This window comes from Neoarius graeffei, chromosome 16 (genome assembly GCF_027579695.1).
Source record: "Neoarius graeffei isolate fNeoGra1 chromosome 16, fNeoGra1.pri, whole genome shotgun sequence".
Lineage (NCBI taxonomy): Eukaryota > Metazoa > Chordata > Actinopteri > Siluriformes > Ariidae > Neoarius > Neoarius graeffei.
The window spans coordinates 2588953-2610551 of record NC_083584.1 but is presented as its reverse complement, the minus strand read 5'-3'; the positions used below and the strand labels follow the sequence as shown (position 1 = coordinate 2610551).

At 43.7% G+C, this 21599-nt stretch overlaps 1 protein-coding gene across 1 annotated transcript in view; it reads left to right on the top strand.

The window, feature by feature from the left end:
• Positions 1 to 5725: 5725 nt before the first annotated feature.
• stx1b (syntaxin 1B) overlaps positions 5726 to 21599 on the top strand; it is a 60423-nt gene continuing 44549 nt past the window's right edge. Inside the window, exon 1 of the mRNA XM_060942306.1 lies at positions 5726 to 5826. Within this exon, the coding sequence (XP_060798289.1) occupies positions 5797 to 5826 (30 nt within the window). The 5' untranslated portion in view covers positions 5726 to 5796. The remainder of the gene's footprint in view (positions 5827 to 21599) is intronic.

Here is a 21599-nt window from a genome sequence, read left to right as displayed (position 1 = left end):
ACGTGTGGTGTGGTGTGATGTAGTGTGGTGTGGTGTATTGTGGTGTAGTGTTGTATAGTTTGGTGTGATGTGGGGTGGTGAAATGTGGTGTGGTGAGGTGTGGTGTGATGTGGTGTGGTGAAGTGTCGTGTGATGTGGTGTAGTGTGGTAAAGTGTGGTGTGATGTGTGGTGTGGTGAAGTGTTGTATTGTGTGGTGTGGTGTACTGTGATGTAGTGTTGTGTGGTGAAGTGTATTGTGACGTGGTGTCGTGTGGTGAAGTTTTGTATTGTGTGGGGAAGTGTTGTATAGTGTGGTGGGGTGAAGTGTGGTGTGGTGTACTGTGATGTAGTGTTGTGAAGTGTGATGTGATGTGGTGAAGTGTGGTGTAGTGTGTTGAAGTGTTGTGTGGTGTATTGTAGAGTGTTGTGGTGTGATGTACACTACACCACACCACACTACACACAACACTTCACCACACTATACCACACTACACTACACCACACTACATCACACTTCCCCACACCATACAAAACTTCACCACACGACACCACGTCACAATACACTACACCACACTTCACCACACCACACAACACTACAGCACACTAAATCACACCACACTACATCAGACCACATCACACCACACCACACGACTTCACCACACAACACACTTCACCACACTACATCACACCACACTTCACCACAGCACACCACATCACACTACACTACATCAGACCACATCACACTACACCACAACACTTCACCCCACTACATCACACTACATCACACAACACAACACTACATCACACTACACCACACTTCACCACACCACACTACATCACACCACACTTCACCACACCACATCACACCACACTTCACCACACCACACTACATCACACCACACTTCACCATACTACACCACACCAACCACACCACACTAAACAATACTTCACACCACATCACACCACACTATACAACACTTCACCACACTACATCACAATACACTTCACCACACGACACTACACTACACTTCACCAAATCACAATATATCACACCACACCACACTACATCACACGACACCACACGACATCACACCACACTTCACCACACAAGAGTTCACCACACAACATCACACTTCACCACACCACACTACACAAAACACGACACCACACTACATCACACCACATCACACAACACTTCACCACACTACATCATATGACACCACACAACACTTCACCACACTACAATCACACCACAACACACTTCACCACACAAACCACACTACATCACACTTCACCACACCACACTACACAAAACTTGAACACACTACACCACACCACACTTCACCACACCACATCACACGACACCACAATACACCACACAACACTACACCACACCACACCACACTTCACCACACCACATCACACGACACCACAATACACCACACCACACAACACTTCACCACACTACAGCACTTCAACACACTACACCACACCACACTTCACCACACCACATTTCACCACAACACACAACCCTTCACCCCACTACATCACACCAACACCACAATACAACACTTCACCATACCACACTTCACCACACCACAACACATCACATGACACCACACTTCACCACATCACACCACACTTCACCACACAAGAGTTCACCACACTACATCACACTTCACCACATCACATCACACTTCACCACACAAGAGTTCACCACACTACATCACACTTCACCACACCACACTACATTTCACCACAACACACAACCCTTCACCCCACTACATCACACCACACTTCATCACTCTACATCACACCACACTTCACCACTCTACACTACACCACACCACACTTCACCACTCTACACTACACCACACCACACTTCACCACTCTACATCACACCACACTACATCACACAACACTACACTACACCACACTTCACCACACAAGAGTTCACCACACCACATCACACTTCACCACACCACACTACATCACCCCACTACACCACACTACATCACACCACACCTCACCACACCACAACACTTCACCATACTACATCACACCACGCCACACTTCACCACACCTCACCACACCACACAACACGATATAACACTTCACCACAATACATCACACAACATTTCACCACACTACATCACACCACACCACACGATACAACACTTCACCACACCACACTACATCACACTTCACCACACTACACGATACAACACTTCACCTCACCACATCACACTACATCACACCACTGCATCACACGACACCACACCACACTTCACCACACCTCACCACACTACACTATACAACACTTCACCACACCACATCACACTTCAGCACACCACACCACACTACATCACACTTCAGCACACCACACTTCACCACACTACACTATACAACACTTCACCACACCACACTACATTACACCACACAACACTTCACCACACCACACTACACTTCACCACACACCACACTACACTTCACCACACACCACACTACATCACACTTCACCACACAACACCACACTACATCACACTTCACCACACAACATCACACTTCAGCACACCACACCACACTACATCACACTTCAGCACACCACACCACACTACATCACACTTCAGCACACCACACTTCACCACACTACACTATACAACACTTCACCACACCACACTACATTACACCACACAACACTTCACCACACTACATTACACCACACAACACTTCACCACACCACACCACACCACACAACACGATATAACACTTCACCACAATACATCACACAACATTTCACCACACTACATCACACCACACCACACGATACAACACTTCACCACACCACACTACATCACACTTCACCACACTACACGATACAACACTTCACCTCACCACATCACACTACATCACACCACTGCATCACACGACACCACACCACACTTCACCACACCTCACCACACTACACTATACAACACTTCACCACACCACATCACACTTCAGCACACCACACCACATCACACTTCAGCACACCACACTTCACCACACTACACTATACAACACTTCACCACACCACACAACACTTCACCACACTACATTACACCACACAACACTTCACCACACCACACTACACTTCACCACACACCACACTACATTACACTTCACCACACAACACCACACTACATCACACTTCAGCACACCACACCACACTACATCACACTTCAGCACACCACACCACACTACATCACACTTCAGCACACCACACCACACTACATCACACTTCAGCACACCACACTTCACCACACTACACTATACAACACTTCACCACACCACACAACACTTCACCACACTACACTATACAACACTTCACCACACCACACAACACTTCACCACACTACATTACACCACACAACACTTCACCACACCACAACACACTTCACCACACCACACTATAGAACACTTCACGACACTACATCACACCACAGCACACTACATCACACCATACGACACTTCACCACACCACACTATACAACACTTCACCACACTACACTTCATCACACCACACCACATTACACCACACAACACTTCACCACACCACACAACACTTCACCACACCACACTATACAACACTTCACCACAGGGGCTCAGATACGTTTTTTGAACTGGGGGGGACAAAAAACTGGGGGGGACAAAGCTGCCAGCAAACCAACCCCAACATGCCTGTCAAACTTGTTGTGGGTTACCATAGCAACCAAGCTCGAGCTCGCAACCTGTGCAGTCTGCGCAGCTAAACCAACCGAATATCAGTCTTTGTTTTGTTTTATGTGAGTTGTTGCAACTATGTATACACTGCCGTGCACCTCAATAAACCGAATGGTAATTAGTCTTTTGATTTTTCCGTGAGGTTTGCCTTATGCAAAGAAAGACAGCATAGACGTTTTTTTCCTCCCTATAAGTGGGGGGGACCGAACGAGGTGAATTTAAATCTGGGTGGGATGAATCCCACCCATCCCACCCATCCCACCCTCTATCTGCGCCCGTGCTTCACCACACCACATTACACCACACTTCAGCACACTACACAACACTTCACCACACTACACTATACAACACTTCACCACACCACACTACACAACACTTCACCACACCACACTACACTATACAACACTTCACCACACCACACTTCAGCACACTACACAACACTTCACCACACCACACTTCAGCACACTACACTACACAACACTTCACCACACCACACTTCAGCACACTACACAACACTTCACCACACCGCACTACACAACACTTCACCACACCACACTACACTATACAACACTTCACCACACCACACTTCAGCACACTACACAACACTTCACCACACCACACTTCAGCACACTACACTACACAACACTTCACCACACCACACTTCAGCACACTACACAACACTTCACCACACCGCACTACACAACACTTCACCACACCACACTACACTATACAACACTTCACCACACCACACTTCAGCACACTACACAACACTTCACCACACCGCACTACACAACACTTCACCACACCACACTTCAGCACACTACACTACACAACACTTCACCACACCACACTTCAGCACACTGCACAACACTTCACCACACCACACTACACTATACAACACTTCACCACACCACACTTCAGCACACTACACAACACTTCACCACACCACACTACACTACACTTCACCACACCACACTACACTATACAACACTTCACCACACCACACTTCAGCACACTACACAACACTTCACCACACCACACTTCAGCACACTACACAACACTTCACCACACCGCACTACAGCACACTACACAACACTTCACCACACCGCACTACACAACACTTCACCACACCACACTACACTATACAACACTTCACCACACCACACTTCAGCACACTACACAACACTTCACCACACCACACTACACTACACAACACTTCACCACACCACACTACACTATACAACACTTCACCACACCACACTTCAGCACACTACACAACACTTCACTACACTATACAACACTTCACCACACCACACAACACCATACTACATCACACAACACTACACCACACTTCATCACACCACAGTACATCACACAACACAACACCACACCACATTTCATTACTCTACATCACACCACAATACATCACACAACACCACACCACATCACACTTTATTACTCTACATCACACCACACTTCACCACACTACACCACACAGAACTAAACAAAACAGTAGACCACGTCAATGACGGATGCTGCTCGCACGTCGCCATAGCTACTGCGCATGCGTACTGCTGTATCCGCACTCCATCCCGGAGTGTTTAGTATGCGGTGTGTTGAGTGGCGCTGTCAGTGCTCCACCTCGCCTACTGTTCAGGTTTCCTCTTTAGTACGGGAGTATGCGGAAATGGATGAAGGGAGGGAAGAAAAAAAGGGGGAGGGAGTTTCGCGCATGCGCAATGTGGCTCCATCCCTCCGCATCGCTCCCCCTTTTTTTCTCTTTTCTGCAGCATCAGTACCGAGCGCGCACAGGCACACCGAGAAACGGAGAACAGGGGAAAGATTATTCCTTTTTAACAGAAAAAAACCCAGCCCACCCTTTCTTTCAGAAAATAAAGAGAGCAGGACGTTTTAAAGAGGAAGGAGGAATCCGGGGGAAAAGCGTCGGAGAGGTGAAGAAGAACCAGCTGAGGGAGAAGAGGGAGAGGTGGAAAAGCCGCTGTCTTTCATTTCTGCTGATTTCGGGGCATTGATCGCACCACGGCGGGGCAACGATGAAGGACCGCACACAGGAACTGCGGAGTGTAAGAGCTTCTTCTCCATCATCCATCATCCATCCTTTCACACTCTGCTCCTTTCCACATCCATTTGTTTGTTTGTTTGTTTGTTTGTTTTAAAGGCTCGCTGTACATTTTCACGGCCATGTTAGGGCTGTGGTGCTGAAATGGCTCGGTGTGGGGCAGAGGGAGAATCGCGCACTGCCCTGTGCAGCACAGCCTGGAGAGCAGCTTCATCTCCATCCACATGCAGTGCGCGCTCTGTAGGGAGGAGGGAGCCATTTCGGGTTCTCAATGAGTGCGCGCGCGCGCGCGTGTGTGTGCGGTTTGAGGTTCTTTAGGTGCGTTTATGTCAGGATGGTTAATCCCCCCCCCCCCCCCCCCCACACACACACACACCTGTGCTGACTAAATGCACTGCTGTAACGCTTCAGTGTGTTGCTGTAACCTGTGTGGGATGAACATGTCCCTCATCACTGCATCAAAAGCTCTCTCTCTCTCTCTCTCTCTCTCTGCATCTCTGACTGGTTTCTCCACTTCTATTGATTGCTCTGGTGGTGGTTGGAGGATGGAGAGGGGGTTGGAATTGGAGGAGGTGGTGATGGAGGAGGAGGAGGTGTGGTGTGTTGGTCAGAGTGGGGGTTATCAGGCCCAAATCCAAATCACTTGCATTTTTAGGATCGATCTGGACTCCTGGTTTTTATATTCCATCACCGTGTGTTTTATTTATTAGGAGGCTGGACATGTTGCTGCTGCTTCACTTTATTCCTCTGCATTTTATTCCTCCCTTTTTTTGCAGGAATGTTTTTGACATTTTTTAAAATGTAAAAATGTAACTTGAATTATAGAGCTGAAATGGCTGGCCATGAGGCTTTATACATACATATTAAAAAAAAGAATATATATATATATATATATATATATATATATACAAAGTTTGCAGAAAACCCGCAGGCCGCATTTTACTACCAACACACACACACACACACACGCACACACACACACACACACATATATATATATATATATATATATATATATATATATATATATATATATATATAATATGTGTGTGTGTATCTGTGTTGGTAGTAAAATGCAGCCTACAGGTTTTTTGCACCATCACTGAGAGAAAATGCCTGAACCTCAGTGCACCGTGTGTGTGTGTGTGTGTGTGTGTGTGTGTGTGTGTGTGTGTGTGTGTGTGTATAAGAGAGAGAGAGCGATCTCCCAGTGTGTGTTAGTCCACAGATATGGCTACCGCACTGCTGTACCTCATTGGCACACACCATGCATCTTTTCCTTTATCTCCCATCATCTCGTCCATTTTCAAATGTGATTACATCATCATGCTGCACAAGATATAAATATTATATAATGTAAAATATATTCAGACCTAAAAAGGAGGAACCTGAGTGTGGAGTGAGCTCGGTGTTCTTTAAAAGCACACACCAGTGAACACCTCGCCTTCAGACACGCCATTGTGTTATTTTATATATTACATAATCCCTCAGGAAAGCGCCGATGGTGGATGTGATTGTGGAAATAATGACTGAATAAATTTTATGTAATCATCATCATCAAAAGCAGCAGCAGCATCACCATGACGTGACACACATCTTCATCTCCATCATTGTCCTCCTGCGAAGAAAAGCCTGCATGGCACATAGAGACAGAGATAGAGATAGAGAGACAGTCTGAGAGAGAGAGAGAGAGATAACCACATTTAGACCACATTTTCACCTGCCGTTGCCGTTTTTCAGATCAGTGCTGCAGCATCGAGCAGGAGTGTGCACTCACTGACCTGAAGGGACCAGGAGAGTGTGTGTGAGTGTGTGATGTGGGTGGGCACTGCAGCATGAATCCTGCTCTCGTTTATCCAGTAACACACACTGCTGGGTGGAGATTTTAGAACCCAGTGCTCCAGGGGTTGAGGAAACGAGTCTAAAGTACAGAACTGATAATGCTGATGATGACGGGTGCACAGATGTTACAGATATTAAAGATGTTGGAGAAGTTATAGATGTAGGTGTTACAAATGCTGTTGATATTCTGGATGTTTTAGATGTTCTGGATGTAGATTTTGTAGATGTTATAAATGGTTTAGATGTACAGAATGAGTCAGAAGTTTGGACACGCCTTCTAATTCAGTATTTTTTCTTTATTTTTATGAATTAAAAGTCACTTCCTGTCTTAAAGTAATGATAGATGTTGTTTCTCTTTACTGAGTTGTTTGGTTCTTGATATAACATGGATGACTACAGTTGTGGTGTTGAATTGGGCTATTTACTGTAATGTTATTATTTACTATTTACTGTTTGAGCTCAAACACATTAAGAAGGTAAGAAACTCGTTCACTAATTATCTTTTGACGAGACACAGCTGTTAATTGTAAAGTATTCCAGGTGACTCCCTCATGAAGCTGGTTAAGAGAATGACAATAGTGTGTAAAGCGTCATCAGGGGAAACACTGAAGAATCTAAACTATCAAACAGATTTTGTTTAACACTTTTCTGTTTCGGGCGGCACGGTGGTGTAGTGGTTAGCGCTGTCGCCTCACAGCAAGAAGGTCCTGGGTTCGAGCCCCGGGGCCGGCGAGGGCCTTTCTGTGTGGAGTTTGCATGTTCTCCCCGTGTCCGCGTGGGTTTCCTCCGGGTGCTCCGGTTTCCCCCACAGTCCAAAGACATGCAGGTTAGGTTAACTGGTGACTCTAAATTGACCGTAGGTGTGAATGAGAGTGTGAATGGTTGTCTGTGTCTATGTGTCAGCCCTGTGATGACCTGGCGACTTGTCCAGGGTGTACCCCGCCTTTCGCCCATAGTCAGCTGGGATAGGCTCCAGCTTGCCTGCGACCCTGTAGAAGGATAATGCGGCTAGAGATAATGAGATGAGATGAGACTTTTCTGTTTCCCACATAATTCCAGATTTGTTCCAGATGTTATTACATAGTTTTAATGTCTTCAGTTTTGTTCTACAGTGTAAAGAATTGTAACAATACAGAAACACGTATCAATGAATACAAACTTTCGACTGGTGCTGTAGATGTTGTAGATTTTGCAGAAGTTATCTAAATATAGATTATTTTGATGTTGTAGATGTTGCAGATGTTGTAGATGTAAATGTTACAGGTGTTGTAGATGTTGATGTGGATCTTGTAAATGTAGAAGATGGTATAGATGTAGAGGTTGTACATGTGGAGGTTATAAAGGGTTATAGATGTTACTGATGCTGTAGACATTATAGATATTTTAGATGATGTAACTGTTACAGATGTTATAGATGTTAAATCATGTAGATGTTATAGATGTTTTAGAGTTGTAGATGTTATAGGTGATGTAGATGTTATAGGTGATGTAGATGTTATAGATGATGTAGATGTTATAGGTGATGTATATGTTGTAGATGATGTAGGTGTAGATGATGTAGATGTTATAGGTGATGTAGGTGTAGATGATGTAGATATGATAGATGATGTAGATGTTGTAGATGATGTAGGTGTAGATGATGTAGGTGTAGATGATGTAGATGTTATAGGTGATGTAGATGTTGTAGATGATGTAGGTGTAGATGATGTAGATGTTATAGGTGATGTAGGTGTAGATGATGTAGACATGATAGATGATGTAGATGTTGTAGATGATGTAGGTGTAGATGATGTAGATGTTATAGATTATGTAGATGTTGTAGATGATGTAGGTGTAGATGATGTAGATATGATAGATGATGTAGATGTTATAGATGGTCTAGATGTATCACAGCTGTCATGAGCTTTGTACATGTCCATGTTCCAAAGAACCCTTTAGATTTTACCAAGAATGGGATTGGATATTGAATGGGCTGAGGAATGAACTGACCGTGAGTTGGCCTAGTGGTTAGCGTGTCCACCGTTCGACCAGGAGATCACGAGTTCTACTCACGGTCGGGTCATACCAAAGACCATCATAAAAATGGTACCTACTACTGTCTGGCAAGGCACGCTGCAATACAGATGCGAGTGGGGAAGTCAAACTCTCGCGGTTACCAAAGGACATGCCCCCCACTGTAACCCAAGCTGTATAGGCGAGAGGCTAAGGGCTGTAGGAACGGAGATCGGTGCCGCACCCATATGCCTCAAATAGCTGGTTAGGACTGGGACAGGAGACTGCCTGGGTAGACCGTTCTGGCATGAGAGGGACTTTGACTTGAGGAATGAACTGATGGATGGATATGTTGATATGTATTGGATGAAGCAGGAGAGAGATGGATGAAGCGATAGAGACATGGATGACACAGTAGAGAGACGGATGAAGCAGGAAAGAGACAGATGAAGCAGGAGATATGAATAAAGCAGTAGAGTGATGGATGAAGCAGTAGAGAGACAGATGAAGCAGGAGAGAGAAGGATAAAGCAGTAGAGTGACTGATGAAGCAGGAAAGAGACAGATGAAGCAGGAGAGATGGATGAAGCAGGAGAAAGACTGATGAAGCAGGAAAGAGACAGATGAAGCAGGAGAGATGGATGAAGCAGTAGAGAGATGGATGAAGCAGGAGAAAGACTGATGAAGCAAGAAAGTGATAGATGAAGCAGGAGAGATGGATGAAGCAGTAGAGAGATGGATAAAGCAGGAGAGATGGATGAAGCAGGAGTGAGACAGATGAAACAGGAGATATGGGTGAAGTAGTAGAGATGGTTGTGTGGATTAGAAGATAAACAGATGGATAGATGAACAGATGAATAGGTGGATGAACAAACAAATGACTTTGCTGGTTCTGCACCACTGTATTTTATGGCCTGATTTATGGCAGTACAGCTGTATGGTTTATAATGTAATTCTGCCCCTCCCCCATAAACCCTCCCCCCACATCTCCTGATAGCCGCTGCAGTATAAATCTGACAGGATGGTGATGGAGGCCACTGACACCACCTTCAGATTAACATTTCATAACATCAGCAGTTTTTAGTGCGCACATTTTTTCCCCATTCGTTCCTCTGAACATCTGAACATCGCCTCCATCTCAGGAATCCAATCTGTAAAAACTATTAATCATGTGAAAATAAAGATGGAGTGTGCCAGAGAGAACATTATCAGTGTGGCACTTCTTGAGCTCAGTGGAAAAACACCATGACCTCCACAAAACAGACGAGTGGAACAAAGGCATACAGGATTAGAAAGATGGATGAACAGATGAATGACTGAGTAAATAGATGGATGGATGGATGGATCTCTCCTTTTGTTTAGAAAGGCATCTGCGTTTATTATATAAATGTATAATATGTAAAAAATAACACACGCTGTTATATGAATATAATCCACATCACAGTAGTGTGACAGATTCGTCCCGAGGTGAAACGGAGAGTTTTATTCCTCTGATAACACAGTGATTTACAAACAGTTACAGTTTTTATATTAGTGAACAACACGTTGTGGTTTTAGCTGTTTGTAGTTACATTTAACGTTGTTGAACATCAGTGAAAGAACTTTCTGTTTGCATGTTAAAAAAAATGCAGCTTTATCAAATAATCTGAAATCAGTCATAAATTAACTGATGGATGAATAAGTGGATCAGTTCTGTTCTGATATTCTGTTTATCACCACTTTAGTGACTTATGCAAATAGATTTTCTGTAAATAATAAATGCCCTTAAAAGACACTGGTTCTTAAACTCCCTTCTGAATGAGACACACTTTAAGTGGGTGAAATTGTGCCCTACCTAGGGACCCTCATTACTGCCGGATTTAGTTTTAACTGATTATTGAAATAATGTGCTCTGTCATGGAGTTGTGTTTACTCTGCAGTGTGTGTGTGTGTGTCTGAAGGAGAGAGACGGGTGTATAAGGTCACATACAGCCACCGGCAGCCTTTGATACTAAATTTAAAACTGCTGCGGTGGTTTGAAACTGTGGTTACGACAGAAATGTCCACTGCTGCTGAATGCTGGAACGAAGCTTCACCACCGCGTCAAATATAAAGACGTTTATTATTTAGTGTTTTTTTCATTGTCTTATCTCTTTTCAGTGCTGCAGATTATTTTTCTCAGCATATCTAAAACATTTTCTGTATTGAATAATGAATTATAAAACCTTATATGTTTGCTGTCTGAAGCCACAATGCTAATGTAGCTAACAGGTAATGGAAGTGCTTTTTTTTTTTTTATTTATTAGGTTAAAATGCAGTGCATACAAAATACAGCATGAACATGACATAAAAAACAGGATTACACAAAAAAGTGTGAACACTTGTTTCCATTGTGGTCCCAGAGACTTATCACAGACAGCCATGATTACTATACTAAGTAGCTACCCAAATTATAAATAATAATAAAACTACTACTACTACAACATAAATAAATAAATAAATAAATAAAACTGTTATGGTAACAAAAAGGACATAGCACCAGAGTAAAAAACTAGAACAAATTTACAAGAAGAAAACATGACGAGTGAACATTAACACAGACCACAGTGGAAGCTAATAGTAAACAAAAGTGTTTCTCTCCTGGTGTGATCTCTGATTAAAATAATGACTTTTTACAGCTTTCTTAAAATTAGACAGCTCTTGTATGTAGTGTAACTCTGAAAGAAGACTGTTCCATGCCTGAATACCAGTGCAAAGGAAACTAGATTTACCAAAAGACTTGACCCTAGGTATCTGCAAGGATGATGCATTAGATCTTGTATTGATTGAATGGAGTTCCTTTGTATAGTTGAAGCCTTGGGCCAAAAAATTTTGGGCAGAACCATTTAGGATTTTGAAAACAAGATTAAGCTTCAACTGGGCAATGCGCATACTCACTGGTAACATATTGGCCTGCTTAAATTCCTCAGCACCAATATGACTTCTGGCTGGTGCATTCAAATAATACCGAATTAATTTATTCTGGGATACCTGTAGTCTATTTTGGAACTTTTTCGATAACCCAGAATACCATGAAGTACTGGCGCAGTCATAGTGACTTTGAATAAGGGCTGATACGAGCAATTTCTTTGTTTCTCGGGTCACATGATTTACTTGCTGATAGAGAAACTTTAGTTTAGCATTGGATTTTTAAACTATATTATCCACAATGTTTTCTCCATTCAGAGATTTGTCTAAAGTTAAGCCCAGATACTTGACATGCGAGCAGCATGCAAGTTTGTCACCAGTACATTGCACCTGAATGGCATTTATATTGTTGAGTTTTCTCTTTGAAGCAAAGAGAATTGTCTCAGTTTTGCCGAGATGTAGGGAGAACCTATTGTCAATCAGCCATTCTCTGATTGATTCTGTTTCCCTTGAGAGTCTATGTTGGATAGCCTCAGGACTCTTGTCTGCCACAATAAAGGCTGAGTCATCTGCATATAGGAGCAATTTACATGTAACAACTGTAGGTGCAATCACAGTTATTATTAAGTGATCTCATTAAATCAGTCTCATTAAATTTGAAGGTTAATAATCAAATTGAATCAGTCTCATTTGAATCGTTGAAGTGAATCATTCGAGTGAATCATTCAAGTGAATCGAATCAGTGAATCATTCAAAGTGAATCAGTGAATCATTCAAAGTGAATCAGTGAATCATTCAAAGTAGTGAATCATTCAAGTGAATCATACCATTAATCCTGGTGCTTAATAATAAATTACCAAACAGCTAAATTATGGTATATTCCAAATTATTATGATCACTTACCATATTACATAACTTATATGCACCTTTTTGAATTCTTTGGGAGATTGGGTGACTTCGGGGCGGCACGGTGGTGTAGTGGTTAGCGCTGTTGCCTCACAGCAAGAAGGTCCTGGGTTCGAGCCCCGGGGCCGGCGAGGGCCTTTCTGTGTGGAGTTTGCATGTTCTCCCCGTGTCCGCGTGGGTTTCCTCCGGGTGCTCCGGTTTCCCCCACAGTCCAAAGACATGCAGGTTAGGTTAACTGGTGACTCTAAATTGACCGTAGGTGTGAGTGTGAATGGTTGTCTGTGTCTATGTGTCAGCCCTGTGATGACCTGGCGACTTGTCCAGGGTGTACCCCGCCTTTCGCCCGTAGTCAGCTGGGATAGGCTCCAGCTTGCCTGTGACCCTGTAGAAGGATTTATTATAACAAAGATAAAAATGGATAATCAATATATACAAACAGTGAGGTGTGTGTGTGTGTATGTGTATGTATGTGTGTGTGTTAGGCCTAGCTTGTTGCTAGCTAAAACAAAGGAATGTTATCTAAATAGAACAAAGGATTAGCTCTGTTGCTAATGTGTGCTTGTGTGTGTGGTAGGCCCTAGACTAGACCCGTGTGGCTAAGTTAAGAAGGGTGTGTTTGTGAGTGGGGGAGGGACTGCCACGTGTGGAGACAAAAGGCTAGCTCTGTGTAGCTAACCAAGGTGTGTTTGAGCACGTGGTAGGCCTAGATTAGCTTTGTGGCTAAGCTAAGACAAAGGGAAGCTATCTAAGGTGTGGTTGTGTGTATCAGGCCTGGTCAGGCCTCCTGAGCACATGTTTTCTAACGGTAGCTAACCCACTAGCTCATAACAATACTGAATCCACTGAAATCTTGATGCGATCAAGATATGTCATAAGAATCAAAATGTTAGTAAGAATAAGAGAGAGAGAAAAAAACATGCACAGCCTATTAAACAATTGAGATTAAACATAGAACAAGATAAATCAATTCAACACGCTAAGTGTCTATAGTGTGCACAATTAAACAGTTTGAGTTTAAATTCACACTTTCAATAAAGCAAATTCCTAAGACTATCTTAATTATGCCCAAAACATATTTTACTCAATATCTTGCCTCTAGCAAGGTTCTGAGAAGATGTTTGCTGTTGTAGAGCTTCGCTGTTCATGAAGCACGTGAGCCGCTCGTGTAGAAGGCGCGGAGAAACTTCTTGGGTCCGGCGTGATGAACAGAGAGTCTCTGATCAGAATAATGTGCACAGCGCTTCAATCAGGAGGAATTCTGGTTGCCCCTGATTATAAATTAACTACTTAGACTGCAGTTTGTAGTTAATTAATGAATGAAAACCGGCTATAACTCACGGAGTTTAAAATCACACTATTCTGGATTTTTACCGTGGCCAGTGGTAAACCAGAAATCGCTCTAACTCGTGGATTTTGCAAGAAAGAAAGAAAAAGACGTCTTTATCTGGTTTTCTGGTGGAGGGTCTCTCTTTTCTGCGTCCAGATGGCTTGGATCCAGACACCAGAAAGGAGGAGCTAGGAGTTCGCGGGTTGTTTTATGCTTTCATGGCGGACGCTGTAGATGATCCCGCCCCGGTGTGACGCAGGTCAACGCGGAAGTGGGCTGATGGGAAATGTAGTTTCTTAGTGGAATGTACCTACAGTCCCCCTTTTGGTCTCAGGGGTATGATGGAGTCGTAGCACTGAGAGCACAGTACCGTACAGTCCACATGTTCATAGTCCTTGAGGTAGCCTTGCTCTGCACAGTCCATGGTGTCCTGCAAAAACTGTGTAAACTCATGAGTTCCAGTAAGACAGTTGGAGGCAGAGGCATTTTGGACATGTACTCACTATAGGCATTTTGGGCATATAATCACTCTAGCTAACTAGGTCAAAATCACATCAAAAAAAAAAAAACAGTAAACATGAAACATGTAGTGTTTAATTTCCTATGCATAAAAAAACAAGAAAAGAGAAGATATGAAGGAAGGAAAGAAGTATTAGTGTTTGGGGTTGGCAAACCTAATCTTCTGGGAAGGTGATAGCCGTGGGTGGTCTGGCTAGAAAGCGTGCGCTACTGCGGCTAAAGCTGTCAGGGACGCAGACCATCTTATCCAGCTTGGCGTAGTGTCATGTATGGGTTGCCTGGGCAGAGCCAGTGGATGTCTTTAGTGGAGGTGCACATCTCTAAGTCTTGTGGATTCATAAAAATGAGGATAGCACTGCCAAGACTATATGCCAGGTGTATTTGCGATGAATACACACTAGTAATAATAGCCGATTTTAGTATTTCATCTACCATGTTATACCGAAGGGTTATTACGTCATTGGGTTGGTGAAGTCTGACCGGGAATGTTAGTGTACGCTTATAGGTGAGTGATGCGTACAAACTAGGTGGACAGGATGGGCCTAGCTGTCGTCCACCCCCTTTTGGAGTGAGGACTGTTCAAAAGGTTTGATTCGATTATTATGGACCCATCGATATGAGAGCGTTTGATTAGGTCTGGATGTCCTAATGCGATACGCGACGGGGAACGGTTTTCCCACGATCAAAAGGTCTCGACCAGGGTGGTAGGAACTTCTCTAAGATTCGGGCGTAGTAGGCTTTGTGTCCTTCTACTCTCGAATCGAGATTCTTTTGGGCACCTATAAAGGTTGACTGTAGGTGGCGTCGTAGGTCGGCGACAGGTTGATGTGCGGTGTATGCAATTGCGACGCTCATGGCCTCTGGTTTGTATAGGAGATGCGGGGGAAGAACCGTCTCTCGCCCAGTCATCATCCCAAAGGGTGTGACTTCAGTGGCGCACTGAGGGGTGGACCGAATGGCCCTTAGCACCAAGGGAAGTTTCACATCCCAAATTTTACCATGGTTTGTGACATGCTTTCGCAGCATGCTCACATTGGTTTGAATGGCTTGGTCAGCCTGACCAGAGAATTGAGGGTGGTATGCGATATGGAATTTCGCCTTGATGCCTAACATGTTCCACAGCGCAGCCATTACACCAGCAGTGAAATGGGTGTCTGTGTCTGAGTCGATGGATAGAGGGAGGTTTTTCAAAGAATTGTGGCCACTAGGGGAAATCGCTATGTCGGGTGTTTCGACACCGGACTCGGTGTGCAAAGACATGAACTGAAGTTCATCGGAAATTTGATCTCGCGTGGCGCTTGGTTGATAGGTGTTTGCACTAATCTCATCGCAACGAGTTTGTGCATGTTTTGTGGGATCCAACGACTGTGGGATTTTGTTTTGTGTGAAGCTGACTAAGTTTATGTTGCAGGGCTTGGTTGGGATTGGGTCACCTTGTGAGAGCCGTGTCTGAGAGATGGTGGTGAAGACTTTAGTGCACTTGAGAGGTGCATCTTGTGTGTTTGCCTTTGCCACCAGGGGGCCCTACATCCTGACCCTCGCCTGCTGTTTCAGAGGGATCTCCTTCCCCCTTTTACGAGATATACCCGTGGTTCCTGGCCTAGTCATGCCAGCGAATAGCTTGTCATTTTTCTTGGGCTCTTTTATCTTATCTGTTGAGGGGTCTGACCTCTTTTGTAACACTTCTTCAATCTCAGCCAACTGGGCTTTCAAAGAGTCCAGCTCTGAGCGGATCTTACCAGGTTGGTCTGAGTCACTGTGTCGGTCGTCTCTACCCTTACGTTTAGAGCTACGGTCGGAACGCTCCTGCCGTTTCTGGCCAGAGCGGGGATGACGGTCTTGCTGCCAACCGCCTTGTTCCCTACGACCCTTTTCATGTGATGGGCGGTTGCCATAGTCACTGTGGACTTGCCCTTGGTCCCTCCTGGCCTTACCTTGCCGATTTCTCCACTCACCCTTGTGATGGCTCGGCAAGGGGCGGTTTGGACCGGGATTTCTCCAGGGGGGTCCCCCTTTTGGAGCTTCGCCTCCTTCTAAGGCTAGCGGGGGCTCGTCTGCATCCTGGAGCCTAAGGACTCTGGGTTCATCATTGTTTCCGTTTGCGGTTTTGACAATGGTCTCCCAGGTCATTTGGGCTAGTCGCCTAATTTCCCTCATCGAATAGCGACCTCGTCGACACGTCAGTGTGACTTGAGTCCGCATGCTTGGGTGGAGGTTATGTAAGAAGAGAGATTTGAAACCTCTATCTTCTTCCAAGCCTGGTGCGCTACTACCCTGGAAATAGGCAGTACGTAGCCGTCTATATTATTCACGAGGCGCCTCAGACCATTTTTGTTTGATTTGTATAGCACACAATGTCTCGGAGGTTTAATCCGTGTATGGCGCATATTCTTCCCTCAAGTAATTGCGAAGTTTTGAATAACTATCGCGAATGTTTGGGGGTAGAGTCTCTAAAAAGGCGCGAATGCTGCTACTGGAGGTTTTCCAGATTAGTTTGAGTTTCTCTCGTGTTGTGGCGTTCGGCAGGTCCTTCAGGCATCGGTCTATTTCTCGCAAATAATCATTCACATTTGTTCTTTGATTGTTGGGATCGAATTGCTCGACATCTTTGGCAAGTAGGTCAATTTGCCGTAAGCGAAGGGTTTGGTGCACGTCCTTGTGCGACCTTCTTGGCTCTTCTGAGCACTCACTATCTAAGCTACTCTGGTGTTGCTCCCGTTTCGCACTAGATTCATAGCCTGATTCATCCGAAGACTGATCAGGGATACTGTAGCACACTGACCTGGGTGTGCTATGGTCCTGGGCTCGGGATGAGCACAGTACGGCTCCACCCTGGCTAAACGACAAAGTCGTGTAGCGAGTTGGAGTTTGGCAGGGTGTTTGGTTCTCGACCAGATCATCTACGGTGTCCGGTTCGGACGCCTCTTCCCGCTCTGAACTTTGGTGCATTGTTGGGGGTCTTTCATGCCCCTCGTGCTCTTCTTGGGGGGTCTGCTCTTCGGCAGCCCTCTTGGCAACCATTTCGGCTTTCTCTAACCGTTCGGTGCAATCATCAAGGGAGGTCTTCAAGAGCTCACACTCCCTATGTAAATCATTATTATCGGCTGCCAGCTCGGCGTTGCTGGTGGTCAGCCTTTCAACCTCTCCGCGGAGGCGTCTGATTTCTGAATCAGTATCTCGGAAGTATGATAGGAATAGCTTACCTAGTGCCGCTTGGACACTAAAAGTTGTTCTTTTTGGATCTCTCATATGTTCATTCGAGTTATCTATGTTGTTTTGGCATTCACTCTTACTCGTGTTCCTAATGTTTGCTTTTTCGGAGGCAGAGCAATGAATGAGGTCTGCGATGACCTCAAAGAGAGACGTCTTGAGCGTTGTCTTCAATTTCTGAGACACGAGGGGATGCCATTTTGCTTAGGCTGGATAATAGGATAATTAATTAATCAATGAGTTAATTTATTAATTAATTTTTATTAATTAACATTAACTATGTAATTAATTAATTAAGGTTTGTTTGTAAATGCTGTCTTATCCTAAGTTATGAATAGGTTATGAGTATTGGTGATATGGTTATCATGCTACTGTTAACCGTTTTAACACACCTGGGGATATACCTTTGCAGTTGATGAATCAAACTGGTAGTTTAGTTGTTGTTGCAACAATATTCAAGAAGTCAACAAACCAATCGCCTCACACGGGGCACCAATTTAACTGTAGGTGCAATCACAGTTATTATTAAGTGATCTCATTAAATCAGTCTCATTAAATTTGAAGGTTAATAATCAAATTGAATCAGTCTCATTTGAATCGTTGAAGTGAATCATTCGAGTGAATTGTTCAAGTGAACTGAATCAGTGAATCATTCAAAGTGAATCAGTGAATCATTCAAAGTGAATCAGTGAATCATTCAAAGTAGTGAATCATTCAAGTGAATCATACCATTAATCCTGGTGCTTAATAATAAATTACCAAACAGCTAAATTATGGTATATTCCAAATTATTATGATCACTTACCATATTACATAACTTATATGCACCTTTTTGAATTCTTTGGGAGATTGGGTGACTTCAGGATATTATGCACAAATAAATACACAGTTTGTTTAATAAATGAATTTATTATAACAAAGATAAAAATGGATAATCAATATATACAAACAGTGAGGTGTGTGTGTGTATGTGTATGTATGTGTGTGTGTTAGGCCTAGCTTGTTGCTAGCTAAAACAAAGGAATGTTATCTAAATAGAACAAAGGATTAGCTCTGTTGCTAATGTGTGCTTGTGTGTGTGGTAGGCCCTAGACTAGGCCCGTGTGGCTAAGTTAAGAAGGGTGTGTTTGTGAGTGGGGGAGGGACTGCCACGTGTGGAGACAAAAGGCTAGCTCTGTGTAGCTAACCAAGGTGTGTTTGAGCACGTGGTAGGCCTAGATTAGCTTTGTGGCTAAGCTAAGACAAAGGGAAGCTATCTAAGGTGTGGTTGTGTGTATCAGGCCTGGTCAGGCCTCCTGAGCACGTGTTTTCTAAGTAACAAAGGGGCTAGCCGGTAGCTAACCCACTAGCTCATAACAATACTGAATCCACTGAAATCTTGATGCGATCAAGATATGTAATAAGAATCAAAATGTTAGTAAGAATAAGAGAGAGAGAGAAAAAAAACATGCACAGCCTATTAAACAATTTAGATTAAACATAGAACAAGATAAATCAATTCAACACGCTAAGTGTCTATAGTGTGCACAATTAAACAGTTTGAGTTTAAATTCACACTTTCAATAAAGCAAATTCCTAAGACTATCTTAATTATGCCCAAAACATATTTTACTCAATATCTTGCCTCTAGCAAGGTTCTGAGAAGATGTTCGCCGTTGTAGAGCTTCGCTGTTCATGAAGCACGTGAGCCGCTCGTGTAGAAGGCGTGGAGAAACTTCTTGGGTCCGGCGTGATGAAGAGAGAGTCTCTGATCAGAATAATGTGCACAGCGCTTCAATCAGGAGGAATTCTGGTCACCCCTGATTATAAATTAACTACTTAGACTGCAGTTCGTAGTTAATTAATGAATGAAAACCGGCTATAACTCACGGAGTTTAAAATCACGCTATTCTGGATTTTTACCGTGGCCAGTGGTAAACCAGAAATCGCGCTAACTCGTGGATTTTGCAAGAAAGAAAGAAAAAGACGTCTTTATCTGGTTTTCTGGTGGAGGGTCTCTCTTTTCTGCGTCCAGATGGCTTGGATCCAGACACCAGAGAGGAGGAGCTAGGAGTTCGCGGGTTGTTTTATGCTTTCATGGCGGACGCTGTAGATGATCCGGCGTGACGCAGGTCAACGCGGAAGTGGGCTGATGGGAAATGTAGTTTCTTAGTGGAATGTACCTACACAGCTGAGGCAATATAATTTACATAGACTAAGAACAGCAACGGACCAAGAAGAGATCCTTGGGGTACACCACAGGTAATATTTGCTGGTTCAGATAATGTGTTCCCCAGTTCAACACGTTGCTGTCTGTTCTGTAAGTATGAGGCAAACCAGTCTATAGCTGATTTGTGAAGCCCTATTGCTTCCAGTTTCATAAGTAGAAATACTGTGGTCCACTGCATCAAAGGCTTTCTGGAAGCTTTCCAGCAATACCATCTCTATGTAATTCCCTTTGTCTTTTTCCAATCTTATATAATCCATAAGGTGGACCAAGCATGTTTCAGTCGAGAAAGATGATCAAAAACCTGACTGAAACTCATCTAGGAGTTTCTGATCAGAGAGATAATGGTACAGTTGGTCATACAGTACTCTTTCAAATAATTTGGAAATGGTGGAGAGGATTGACACAGGTCGATAGTTACCAGGATCCATTTTACTGTTTTTCTTATGTAGTGGAATAACTCTTGCCATCTTTAAATCATCTGGGATTTGACCTGAAGAAAGAGATAAATTTAGAATATGGGCAAGGGGTTCAGAGATGAGCTTGGCACCATCTTTAACAAATTTGGGAGATACTGTAACTGGTCCAAACCGGTAGCCTTGCTCGAATTTAGATTAGACAAGATCTTACAAACATCCTCTGTAGATACCTGGGAAAGACAAAAACCATTTACCACATTGTTATAAAATTGTTGAATGTGAGTTCTACCATATTTACCAGTGCTTTTGGGCAGTTTACTCACTAGACATGATGCAACAGTTGGAAAAAACTCATTGAACTTGTTACATACTCTTACATGATCACAGCATACTTTACTGTCAATGTCGAGACCAATAATGCTCAGTTTAGCCTTGTTTTTAGTTGATGCACCAATATTTTTCAAGATATTC